The sequence below is a fragment of the Penaeus monodon genome, chromosome 35 (genome assembly GCF_015228065.2).
Source record: "Penaeus monodon isolate SGIC_2016 chromosome 35, NSTDA_Pmon_1, whole genome shotgun sequence".
Taxonomy (NCBI): domain Eukaryota; kingdom Metazoa; phylum Arthropoda; class Malacostraca; order Decapoda; family Penaeidae; genus Penaeus; species Penaeus monodon.
In genome coordinates, this window is record NC_051420.1 from 1,442,585 (window position 1) to 1,454,552 (window position 11,968).

The following is an 11,968-nucleotide window of genomic DNA, read 5'->3' on the forward strand; positions in this document are numbered from 1 at the left end:
CTCTCCTCTCCCTCTATCTCCCCATCTCTCTCTCTTCTCCTCTTCCATCTCCCTCTCCTTCACTCTCCCCTCCCTCTTCCCCATCTCCTCTCTCTCTCCTTCTCCTTTCCCCACTCTCCTCTCTCCTCTCCCCATCCCCTTCCTCTCCTTCTCCCTCTTCCCCATCTCCTCTCCCCTCTCTCTCTCCCTCCTCTTCCCATCTCCTCTCTCTTTTTCCTCCCTTTTCCCCCATCTCCTCTTCCCCCTTCTCCCTTTCCCCATCTCCTCTCTTTTTCCTTTCCCTTTTCCCCATTCCTCTCTTTTCCCCTTCCCCCTTCTTTTCCCCTTCCCCTTTTCCCCATCTCCTCTCCTCTCTTTTCTCTCTCCTCTCTCTCTCCTCTCTCTCTCTTCCTTTTATCCTTTCCCCCCTTCCCCCCTTTCCCTCCCCTCTCTCTCTCTTCTCTCTCTCTCCTTCCTTCTTCCCCTTTCCTCCCTTTCCCCATCTCCTCTCTCCCCCCTTCTCTCTCTCTTCCCCCTACCCTTTTCTCCCTCTTCCCCATCTCCTCTCTCTCTTCTCTCTCTCTCTCTCTCTCCTTCCTTCTCTCTCCTTCTCCCTCTTCCCCATCTCCTCTCACTGTCCCCTACCTTACCCCACTCTGCCCTACCCTATTTTATTCCACTCCACCTTACCTCAACCCACCCTACCCCCCTATCCTCTTTTGTCTCCTTTCTTTTACCTATACACTCTTACTCCCCCTCCCGCCCTCAGTACAATCTTTTCCATTCACATCAGATAATCATAGAAACAACCAGTGTATTTCCATTTAACTTTCTTCCTGTGCTTTTTTTCTTTTTTTCCAGGGTTCTCTTCCACTGGTTCTTATGTTTGATCTAATGCCAGATCACTTTGTGGACTCGAGTGAAGTCGCACAAATTATGCAGACGCTTGATGTGCATATTATCATCAAGAACAAGAGATCAGATGGTAGAAAAAACCCCCCCCCCCCCCCGTTATTAAACAAGGGAGCAGAGAAAAAGAGGTAAAAAAAAAATGAGAATTTCAAACTTTAAATGTTTGCATACTGTTGTTAAACACACCCCCACACCCCGCCCAAAAACCCCCCCCCCCAAAATACAAAATACACAACCCCCCCCCTGTTAAAAAATATTGTTCAAATTCGAAAATTTTTTTAATTTTTTAAAATCTTTACAAGGAGTGCAAGGGGTTTATGTGTTTAATATTGATTTTTTGGGAAAAAATTTTGATGTTTTAGAGATGCATTGTATATTTTATTTTTGGGGGTGGGGGTTCAGACACAATGTTTTTCAAAATGTTTTTTTTGGGGGAAAACAAAAAACCAGTGTAAAAGGGTGACAAGTTTTTATTAACCTTATGACCCTACACCCCCCACACACCCCCTCCCCCCCCCCACCCCAAACCCCCTCCCCCCACACACACCTTCCCCCCCCACACACCCTCCCTCCCCCCCCACCCCCCCTCCCCCCCAAACAACCCCACCACCCCTCCCCCAACACACCCTCCCTCCCCACAAACACCCCTCCCTCCCCCACACCCCACCCTCCCCCCCCCACACCCCAAAACCCTCCCTCCCCCACAACACACCCCCCCCCCCCACACACACACCCTCCCCCCCCCACACACACCCCCCTCCCCCAACCCCCCCTCTCCCCCCACCCCAAACCCCCCTCCCCCCCCCCCCTTTTCCCCCCCCCACAAAACACACCCTCTCCCCCCACATACATAAAACGCACGCACACCCCACCCCCCACACACACAAAACACACACCACACACACACACACACCCCACACAACCACACACACCCACCCCACACCCACCCTCCCCCCTCCCCCCCCACATACCCACCCCACCACCCTCCTTTCCCCCCCCACCCTACACACACACCCCACCCTCCTCCCCCCCCACCTACACCCCACACACACACACCACACACAAAAAAAAACACACAACACACACAAAACACACACACACAATAATATACACCCCCCCTATATAACCCCCCCCCCCCCCCCCCCCACATACACCCCCCCCCCCCCAAACCCCCAAATTCACCCCCCCCCCATTTTATAACACACCCTCCCCCCCCCATATATAAAACACCCTCCCCCCCCCATATTACAACCCAAAAACCCCCCCCCCCAAAATATTTCACAAAACCCCCCCCCCAAAAAAACACACACCCTCCCCCCCAAATATGCACACCCCCCTCCCCCCCACATAAAATTTCCACACCCCCCCCCCACAAAATACACACCCCTCCCCCCCCTATTTTATACCCCACCCTCCCCCCCAATATTTTACACCCCCCCCCCCCCCATATTAAAATACACCCCACCCTCCCCCCAAAATATTTAAAAAAAACACCCCTCCCCCCCAAAATATATAACCCCCCCCCCCCCCCCCATATATACACACCCCCCCCCCCCCCCCACATTTTCACAAAACACTCCCCCCAAATGAGGAATCCGGGTGTTGAGTTTGTTAGTTCGCATTTTGTAAAAGGAAGGGCATTTCTTGCGGGTAGAGAGAAAGTGAAGATCAGTGATATATTAATGTTATGTCTGCATTCATTCTTGCTATTCTGGGTTTCCCCATGGACCCCAAAAGGATGGCCAGTTTAGGAGGGCATATTTTTGCTCTTCACCTTTTGATACTTATTGTGGTGTAAAGCAGTCTAATTCGATATTTCCAAATTGATAATGTTTACTTTATAGAAGTGACCATTTTTAGGTTTGTTCAACATGCATGCTTACCTGAGAACAGCACTTAACCCTTTGTCTTATAGAGGTTTTACAAGATTTGTCTATTCTTCAGTTAACACTTTGCGAATAAGTTTGTTGTCAGTAGTTTATGAATGCTAATAGCAATAAAATATTCTTAATTCTCTTGAAAATTAAAAACCTGGCACATATATCATGCAAAAAGGTATGCAAAAAAGGTTAAAACTTAGACTAGGAAATGTACCAAAATTAGAGCAATGCAAAAGGGGATTATTTCTTCTTTTTCTTATGGTGATCTATGATATGAAAACTTCATGTTAAGATTTGATATTTCAGGTAACATATATGAAGCGGGCGTCTGTTGTCGCAGTTGGAAAAGGCACCGCCAAAAAGCAAGAATACCCCCAAATTACCATATATCGGAAGCAGCACCACTGTATGGTTTAGCAGTAAGTCTTTGTCATTGAATTAGCCCTTAGGAGTGCACTGCTACAGTAGTATTCCTTAGGAGTATCAGAATGATAATGAATACTTATTAGAAGTTTTTATAAAATTGCCATATTTCTTCTACCCTGAAATTTCTATTCATACCATTTATAGGGCCAAGGAACCAAGTTTTAGATATTAATAAAAATGAATGAAATGCAAAATAGATATTTTCAAAATAAGAGCAGCCTTTTTTTCTTTTTATAAGGATCAGCTTACTAGTAAAGTTGATTTTGTGTTCCAGAATAGAAAATAAAAAAAATGTCACAGGGATCACAGTAGTCATTATGGCTGAAGGTTTACAGCAGCATTTTTAAATTGTCCCATATTTAGTTCTGTATCAACTGAAGTAGTAGGTATCTTAAGGGGTGAAAGATAACTGGCTATTTATCTTATTTATTTATGAACTGAACTGATTTGATGTAATTGCATTTTTGACACTGTATAGCCTGTTCTAATCTGTACTTGTACCAGTTATGTAATTGGCACAAGTTATCTTTCTCCTTTGCACTTTTAGGATCATAAATGTTTGCATTTAGGGATTCAGATGCACACTCAGTGTAACTATATAATGTTTAACTTCAAAACCTTTTTTTTTTTTTAAATGATGAAGCACATTGTACCCCTTCAGCAGATCTGAACCTGAGCTGCTGGCTAGGTGGCGGCAGTGGAGGGTCGTCCCCCCTGCCTCCCCCACAGCCACCCCCGGGCCCCCCAGGGGGTACCCAACCCTATCTGGAACCAGGCCCCGGCCACGAAACAGCTCTTTGCCTCCGCACTTGGCTAGATCTCAGTACAATCCCTTTATGGTAGATCCAAGTAAGTATTGAATGGAAAATATGTTTTTATATCTGTGCATTAACATGTATTTCACACACACTTTCTGCTTCTCCATCTCCACTACAATTTTATGCTTTGACTCTCAGTTGAAGATAAAACGTCAGATACACAAACTTTATTGTCATACATCTGCTCAAAGTCCTCGGATCAGGCTACCCAAAAATTTTCCTGAATTTTACATACCATATATATTTATCAATTTCCAACAGGCAATTATTATGCTGCCAACTTGCTGCTTCGCACTGGTGGAATTAATGGGTGTAACAACAACTGTATCTTGCCAAACTCATCTCAAGGTGTTGGTGCCAAAACTGCATTGAATATCAATGCAGTTAGCAATGGAATCAGTGGGTTAAAAATAGCTTGCAATGGTAAGTTGTTGTTTTTTTTATGTGGTGATATGTAGGTATACAGGGAACTTGCCTATAGTACCTTCTATAGACTCTAGTTAAGAGAAAAGATTGAATGAGAATCATATATATAAAATTAATTCTTATTAAATCTCTCTCTCTCTCTCTCTCTCTCCTCTCTCTCTCTCAATAAGTATTATTTTGATATTTTGCACAACTTTATAATTAAACTTCAACTTTGGGTTTTCACCTTGGCCATCTTTTTCAATTAAAAAAAAGTGGGCCCTGTTTGAGACCTTTTATTTGAGATAGGGGAGCCCCAGTTTAGGTCCCTGGCTTTAAATCAGGGGTAAAAAATAATTAATGCAGATGTGAGAGAAATAGTGTGTGGCTCTGTTTGAGGGTAGACCCCCATAATGTCATTGGCATAGGGGTCACAAAAGGTCATAATCTGCCCCAGTATATATGTGAAGTGAATGTATTAAAAATTAGTTGGAATAAACCTTGGTCCCATCATTTTGTATATGATTGCATTTTGTATTTAAAGGAAACCAGACTAACACATCGTTTTTACAGATGCTTCATGTGGAACAAGCAGCAACAGTGGGAGTTCATTGTCATCACCGACTCCTTCCCCGCGTAACCCATCACCAGAGCAGATGGTTTCCTGCCACATGGGCACCCCGTCGCAGCAGACCAATTGTAACGAAGCAGAGCAATCTTCTTCCAGTGATATAAATGGTAATTTCCTTGATATATGAGAGGAATAAAGTTTGAGATCTTGTAATGTCAAATAGTATTGCCTTAAACAAGTTAAAAGATGATTTTAGTATAATTTGCTCTTGTTCTAGCTATTTCTGCATTACTGACTGACTTTGATCGCCGTGCTCCAGGATGTGAGAAAAAACAAATTGAAATGGCAGCACAGAAATTGACCTTATCAGATTACAGCTCAAAGAAAGTGCAGGCTGCTAAAGGTATATTGTTCATGATGAATCAGTTATGCCAATAATTTAATTGAATGAGTATTGATATTGGTGTTTATAAAACTTGTAATTGATATTTTTAGAGGTATGGTCTGTCTGGTCTTACAAACTACAGCTATACAATGACTAAAAATTGATTCTGTAAGTTAAAGGACTGTAAAAATAATTTTTCTTTGAGTAACTGTTTAAGTTAGTTTGTGGAAGTGGTGATGTTCAAGAATATCTTGCTTATTCTAACTTTTGTAGCAATGAAGGAACAAGTCAGCTCAAACCCCCGCACTCCAACCTCCAATTGGTCAGGTTATGGCTTTAGTAAGAGTCTCCCAGGCTACATCATACGGCAGAAGATGCAAGAAAGCCGTCAGATGAAAGCAGCTCATGTAAGACATACTGGTTGTACTGAACGTGAAGTGTTTTGATATGCAGATGAAAGGGACTGAGTTCATATACATTGTTTTTTAACATGAAAGTGGTTTCAAAGTATGCATATTTTTATATGTATTTTGTTTATGTACAGATAAATGTATTGGCATATTCAAGTATGCAGACAATTGTTTAATTAAACATTTATCCTGAAAGGACCTGAACTCCCCAAGCACTCATTGGAAAACTAATGAGGCTGAGGCCTGTCATTATTGTATTATACATGTAGAGAGATGTATAAACATACATATAGGTTTAGATACGGTTATAAAAGTCTGTAGATCTGTAAATTTCTCCCATCAGTCTATTCACTTTACCAATAATGCCTCTTTTTCTTCTTCTCGGCTTTTATAATCCAAAATGTTTTGGACAAGAGCAGTCTCCTTAATCATCTTTCTTATTAACAGATGGTGTATTGTTTTATTATCAGTAATGATGCATATTTATAATACTCAGAAGGGAACCTCTAATGATGACTGGGAATCTTGGCATCAGCAGCAAGACGTTTCAACAACTGAAATGCCGCCACCTCAAAATCTTCAAAATATTCATTATCCAAGTAGAATGACAAAGGTATGCTGTTGTATGTTTTGTCATGACTGTGATATCCAAGACTTAAGAATAAAGGGGTGTGTGTGTGTGTGTACGTGCACACGCATATATAATATATATATATATATATATATATATATATATATATATATATATATATATATATATAGAATATATATATATATAGAATATATAATAATATATAGAAATATATTATATATAGAATATATATATATATCTATATAATATATATATTCTATATATATATATATATTCTATATATATATATATATATTTCTATATATAATATATATATATAGTATTCTATATATATATATATTTTCTATATATATATATATATATATATATATATATATATATATATATATATATATATATATATATATGCGTGTGCACGTACACACACACACACACCCCTTTATTCTTAAGTCTTGGATATCACAGTCATGACAAAACATACAACAGCATACCTTTGTCATTCTACTTGGATAATGAATATTTTGAAGATTTTGAGGTGGCGGCATTTCAGTTGTTGAAACGTCTTGCTGCTGATGCCAAGATTCCCAGTCATCATTAGAGGTTCCCTTCTGAGTATTATAAATATGCATCATTACTGATAATAAAACAATACACCATCTGTTAATAAGAAAGATGATTAAGGAGACTGCTCTTGTCCAAAACATTTTGGATTATAAAAGCCGAGAAGAAGAAAAAGAGGCATTATTGGTAAAGTGAATAGACTGATGGGAGAAATTTACAGATCTACAGACTTTTATAACCGTATCTAAACCTATATGTATGTTTATACATCTCTCTACATGTATAATACAATAATGACAGGCCTCAGCCTCATTAGTTTTCCATGAGTGCTTGGGGAGTTCAGGTCCTTTCAGGATAAATGTTTAATTAAACAATTGTCTGCATACTTGAATATGCCAATACATTTATCTGTACATAAACAAAATACATATAAAAATATGCATACTTTGAAACCACTTTCATGTTAAAAAACAATGTATATGAACTCAGTCCCTTTCATCTGCATATCAAAACACTTCACGTTCAGTACAACCAGTAAGTCTTACATGAGCTGCTTTCATCTGACGGCTTTCTTGCATCTTCTGCCGTATGATGTAGCCTGGGAGACTCTTACTAAAGCCATAACCTGACCAATTGGAGGTTGGAGTGCGGGGGTTTGAGCTGACTTGTTCCTTCATTGCTACAAAAGTTAGAATAAGCAAGATATTCTTGAACATCACCACTTCCACAAACTAACTTAAACAGTTACTCAAAGAAAAATTATTTTTACAGTCCTTTAACTTACAGAATCAATTTTTAGTCATTGTATAGCTGTAGTTTGTAAGACCAGACAGACCATACCTCTAAAAATATCAATTACAAGTTTTCAATATCAATACTCATTCAATTAAATTATTGGCATAACTGATTCATCATGAGCAATATACCTTTAGCAGCCTGCACTTTCTTTGAGCTGTAATCTGATAAGGTCAATTTCTGTGCTGCCATTTCAATTTGTTTTTTCTCACATCCTGGAGCACGGCGATCAAAGTCAGTCAGTAATGCAGAAATAGCTAGAACAAGAGCAAATTATACTAAAATCATCTTTTAACTTGTTTAAGGCAATACTATTTGACATTACAAGATCTCAAACTTTATTCCTCTCATATATCAAGGAAATTACCATTTATATCACTGGAAGAAGATTGCTCTGCTTCGTTACAATTGGTCTGCTGCGACGGGGTGCCCATGTGGCAGGAAACCATCTGCTCTGGTGATGGGTTACGCGGGGAAGGAGTCGGTGATGACAATGAACTCCCACTGTTGCTGCTTGTTCCACATGAAGCATCTGTAAAAACGATGTGTTAGTCTGGTTTCCTTTAAATACAAAATGCAATCATATACAAAATGATGGGACCAAGGTTTATTCTAACTAATTTTTAATACATTCACTTCACATATATACTGGGGCAGATTATGACCTTTTGTGACCCCTATGCCAATGACATTATGGGGGTCTACCCTCAAACAGAGCCACACACTATTTCTCTCACATCTGCATTAATTATTTTTTACCCCTGATTTAAAGCCAGGGACCTAAACTGGGGCTCCCCTATCTCAAATAAAAGGTCTCAAACAGGGCCCACTTTTTTTTAATTGAAAAGATGGCCAAGGTGAAAACCCAAAGTTGAAGTTTAATTATAAAGTTGTGCAAAATATCAAAATAATACTTATTGAGAGAGAGAGAGGAGAGAGAGAGAGAGAGAGAGAGATTTAATAAGAATTAATTTTATATATATGATTCTCATTCAATCTTTTCTCTTAACTAGAGTCTATAGAAGGTACTATAGGCAAGTTCCCGTTATACCTACATATCACCACATAAAAAAAACAACAACTTACCATTGCAAGCTATTTTTAACCCACTGATTCCATTGCTAACTGCATTGATATTCAATGCAGTTTTGGCACCAACACCTTGAGATGAGTTTGGCAAGATACAGTTGTTGTTACACCCATTAATTCCACCAGTGCGAAGCAGCAAGTTGGCAGCATAATAATTGCCTGTTGGAAATTGATAAATATATATGGTATGTAAAATTCAGGAAAATTTTTGGGTAGCCTGATCCGAGGACTTTGAGCAGATGTATGACAATAAAGTTTGTGTATCTGACGTTTTATCTTCAACTGAGAGTCAAAGCATAAAATTGTAGTGGAGATGGAGAAGCAGAAAGTGTGTGTGAAATACATGTTAATGCACAGATATAAAAAACATATTTTCCATTCAATACTTACTTGGATCTACCATAAAGGTATTGTACTGAGATCTAGCCAAGTGCGGAGGCAAAGAGCTGTTCGTGGCCGGGGCCTGGTTCCAGATAGGGTTGGGTACCCCCTGGGGGCCGGGCGTGGCGGTGGGGGAGGGCAGGGGGGACGACCCTCCACTGCCGCCACCTAGCCAGCAGCTCAGGTTCAGATCTGCTGAAGGGGTACAATGTGCTTCATCATTTAAAAAAAAAAAAAGGTTTTGAAGTTAAACATTATATAGTTACACTGAGTGTGCATCTGAATCCCTAAATGCAAACATTTATGATCCTAAAAGTGCAAAGGAGAAAGATAACTTGTGCCAATTACATAACTGGTACAAGGTACAGATTAGAACAGGCTATACAGTGTCAAAAAATGCAATTACATCAAATCAGTTCAGTTCATAAATAAATAAGATAAATAGCCAGTTATCTTTCACCCCTTAAGATACCTACTACTTCAGTTGATACAGAACTAAATATGGGACAAATTTAAGAATGCTGCTGTAAACCTTCAGCCATAATGACTACTGTGATCCCTGTGACATTTTTTTTATTTTCTATTCTGGAACACAAAATCAACTTTACTAGTAAGCTGATCCTTATAAAAAGAAAAAAAGGCTGCTCTTATTTTGAAAATATCTATTTTGCATTTCATTCATTTTTATTAATATCTAAAACTTGGTTCCTTGGCCCTATAAATGGTATGAATAGAAATTTCAGGGTAGAAGAAATATGGCAATTTTATAAAAACTTCTAATAAGTATTCATTATCATTCTGATACTCCTAAGGAATACTACTGTAGCAAGTGCACTCCTAAGGGCTAATTCAATGACAAAGACTTACTGCTAAGACCATACAGTGGTGCTGCTTCCGATATATGGTAATTTGGGGGTATTCTTGCTTTTGGCGGTGCCTTTTCCAACTGCGACAACAGACGCCACGCTTCATATATGTTACCTGAAATATCAAATCTTAACATGAAGTTTTCATATCATAGATCACCATAAGAAAAAGAAGAAATAATCCTCTTTTGCATTGCTCTAATTTTGGTACATTTCCTAGTCTAAGTTTTAACCTTTTTTGCATACCTTTTTGCATGATATATGTGCCAGGTTTTTAATTTTCAGAGAGAATTAAGAATATTTTATTGCTATTAGCATTCATAAACTACTGACAACAAACTTATTCGCAAAGTGTTAACTGAAGAATAGACAAATCTTGTAAAACCTCTATAAGACAAAAGGGTTAAGTGCTGTTCTCAGGTAAGCATGCATGTTGAACAAACCTAAAAATGGTCACTTCTATAAAGTAAACATTATCAATTTGGAAATATCGAATTTAGACTGCTTTACACCACAATAAGTATCAAAAGGATGAAAGAGCAAAAAATATGCCCTCCTAAAACTGGCCATCCTTTTGGGGTCCATGGGAACCGAGAATAGCAAGAATGAATGCAGACATAACATTAATATATCACTGATCTTTCACTTTCTCTCTACCTGCAAGAAAATGCCCTTCCTTTTACAAAATGCGAACTAACAAACTCAACACCCGATTCCTCATTTGGGGGAGAGTGTCTGTGTATGTGGGGGTGGGGGGGAGGGTGTGTATATATGTGGGGGTGGGGGGAGGGTGTGTATATATATGGGGGGGAGGGGTGTGTATTTATATATGGGGGGGAGGGGTGTGTGTATATATATATGGGGGGGAGGGGGGTGTATATATGTGGGGGGGGGGGTGTGTGTATATATGGGGGGGAGGGGGTGTATTGGGGTTGGGGGGGGGGAGGGGGTGTATGTGGGGGTGGGGGTGGGGGAGGGTGTATATATGGGGGTGTATATTAGTGTGTGTGTGTGTGTGTGTGTGTGTGTGTGTGTGTGTGTGTGTGTGTGTGTGTGTGTGTGTGTGTGTGTGTGTGTGTGTGTGTGTGTGTGTGTGTGTGCGTGCGTGTATGTATGTGGGGGGAGGAGGGTGTGTGTGTGTGTGGGGGAGAGGAGGGGGGGGGAGGATGGTGTGTGTGGGGGGGAGAGGAGGGGAGGAGGAGGGTGTGTGTGGGGGGGAGAGGAGGGGGGGAGGAGGGTGTGTGTGGGGGGGAGAGGAGGGGGGGGAGGGAGGGTGTGTGTGTGGGGGAGGGAGGGTGTGTGTGTGGGGGAGGGAGGGTGTGTGTGGGGGAGGGAGGGTGTGTGTGGGGAGGGAGGGTGTGTGTGGGGGGGAAGGTGTGTGTGGGGGGAGGGTGTGTGTGGGGGGAGGGTGTGTGTGGGGGGAGGGTGTGTGTGGGGGGGGAGGGTGTGTGTGGGGGGGAGGGTGTGTGTGTGGGGGGTGTATGTCATAAGGTTAATAGAAACTTGTCATCCTTTACACTGGTTTATTGTTTTCTCCAAAAACTAGTTGACAAACATGTGTGTCTGAACCACCACCTCCAAAATAAAATATACAATGCATCTCTAAAACATCAGAGAATCATTACCAAAATCAATATATATACACATCAACACCTTGCATACTCCTTGTACAAGATATTACAAAGTAAAACAATTCAGAACTGAACAATATTACTTAACAGGGTGGAGGGTGTGTATGTGTATGTGGGGGGGGAGGTGTTGCTTGTGTGGGGGTGTGTTTATACAAGCAGTATGCAAATACACTTAAGATTGAAATTCTCATGTTCTTTACCTGCATTCTTCTCTGCTCCCTTGATAATAACAGGGCGTCTACCATCTGATCTCTTGTTCTTGATGAT

The 11,968-nt window shown here is 40.6% G+C and overlaps 2 protein-coding genes across 2 annotated transcripts in view; one reads left to right on the top strand and one right to left on the bottom strand.

The window, feature by feature from the left end:
* LOC119594987 (protein bicaudal C homolog 1-like) overlaps positions 1-6,445 on the top strand; it is a 7,262-nt gene extending 817 nt beyond the window's left edge. Inside the window, exons 4-14 of the mRNA XM_037944120.1 lie at positions 841-964; positions 2,752-2,853; positions 3,078-3,190; positions 3,342-3,355; positions 3,862-4,046; positions 4,277-4,438; positions 4,994-5,158; positions 5,269-5,394; positions 5,650-5,783; positions 6,283-6,399; positions 6,440-6,445. Coding sequence (XP_037800048.1) covers positions 841-964; positions 2,752-2,853; positions 3,078-3,190; positions 3,342-3,355; positions 3,862-4,046; positions 4,277-4,438; positions 4,994-5,158; positions 5,269-5,394; positions 5,650-5,783; positions 6,283-6,399; positions 6,440-6,445 — 1,248 coding nt within the window. The remainder of the gene's footprint in view (positions 1-840; positions 965-2,751; positions 2,854-3,077; positions 3,191-3,341; positions 3,356-3,861; positions 4,047-4,276; positions 4,439-4,993; positions 5,159-5,268; positions 5,395-5,649; positions 5,784-6,282; positions 6,400-6,439) is intronic.
* Positions 6,446-6,869: 424 nt separating this feature from the next.
* The window catches only part of LOC119594964 (protein bicaudal C homolog 1-like), a gene marked incomplete at its 3' end in the record, with an annotated part of 40,730 nt that continues 35,631 nt past the window's right edge, over positions 6,870-11,968 (bottom strand). The window contains 8 exon segments of the mRNA XM_037944091.1: positions 6,870-6,986; positions 7,485-7,618; positions 7,866-7,991; positions 8,102-8,266; positions 8,821-8,982; positions 9,214-9,399; positions 10,072-10,185; positions 11,902-11,968. Coding sequence (XP_037800019.1) covers positions 6,870-6,986; positions 7,485-7,618; positions 7,866-7,991; positions 8,102-8,266; positions 8,821-8,982; positions 9,214-9,399; positions 10,072-10,185; positions 11,902-11,968 — 1,071 coding nt within the window.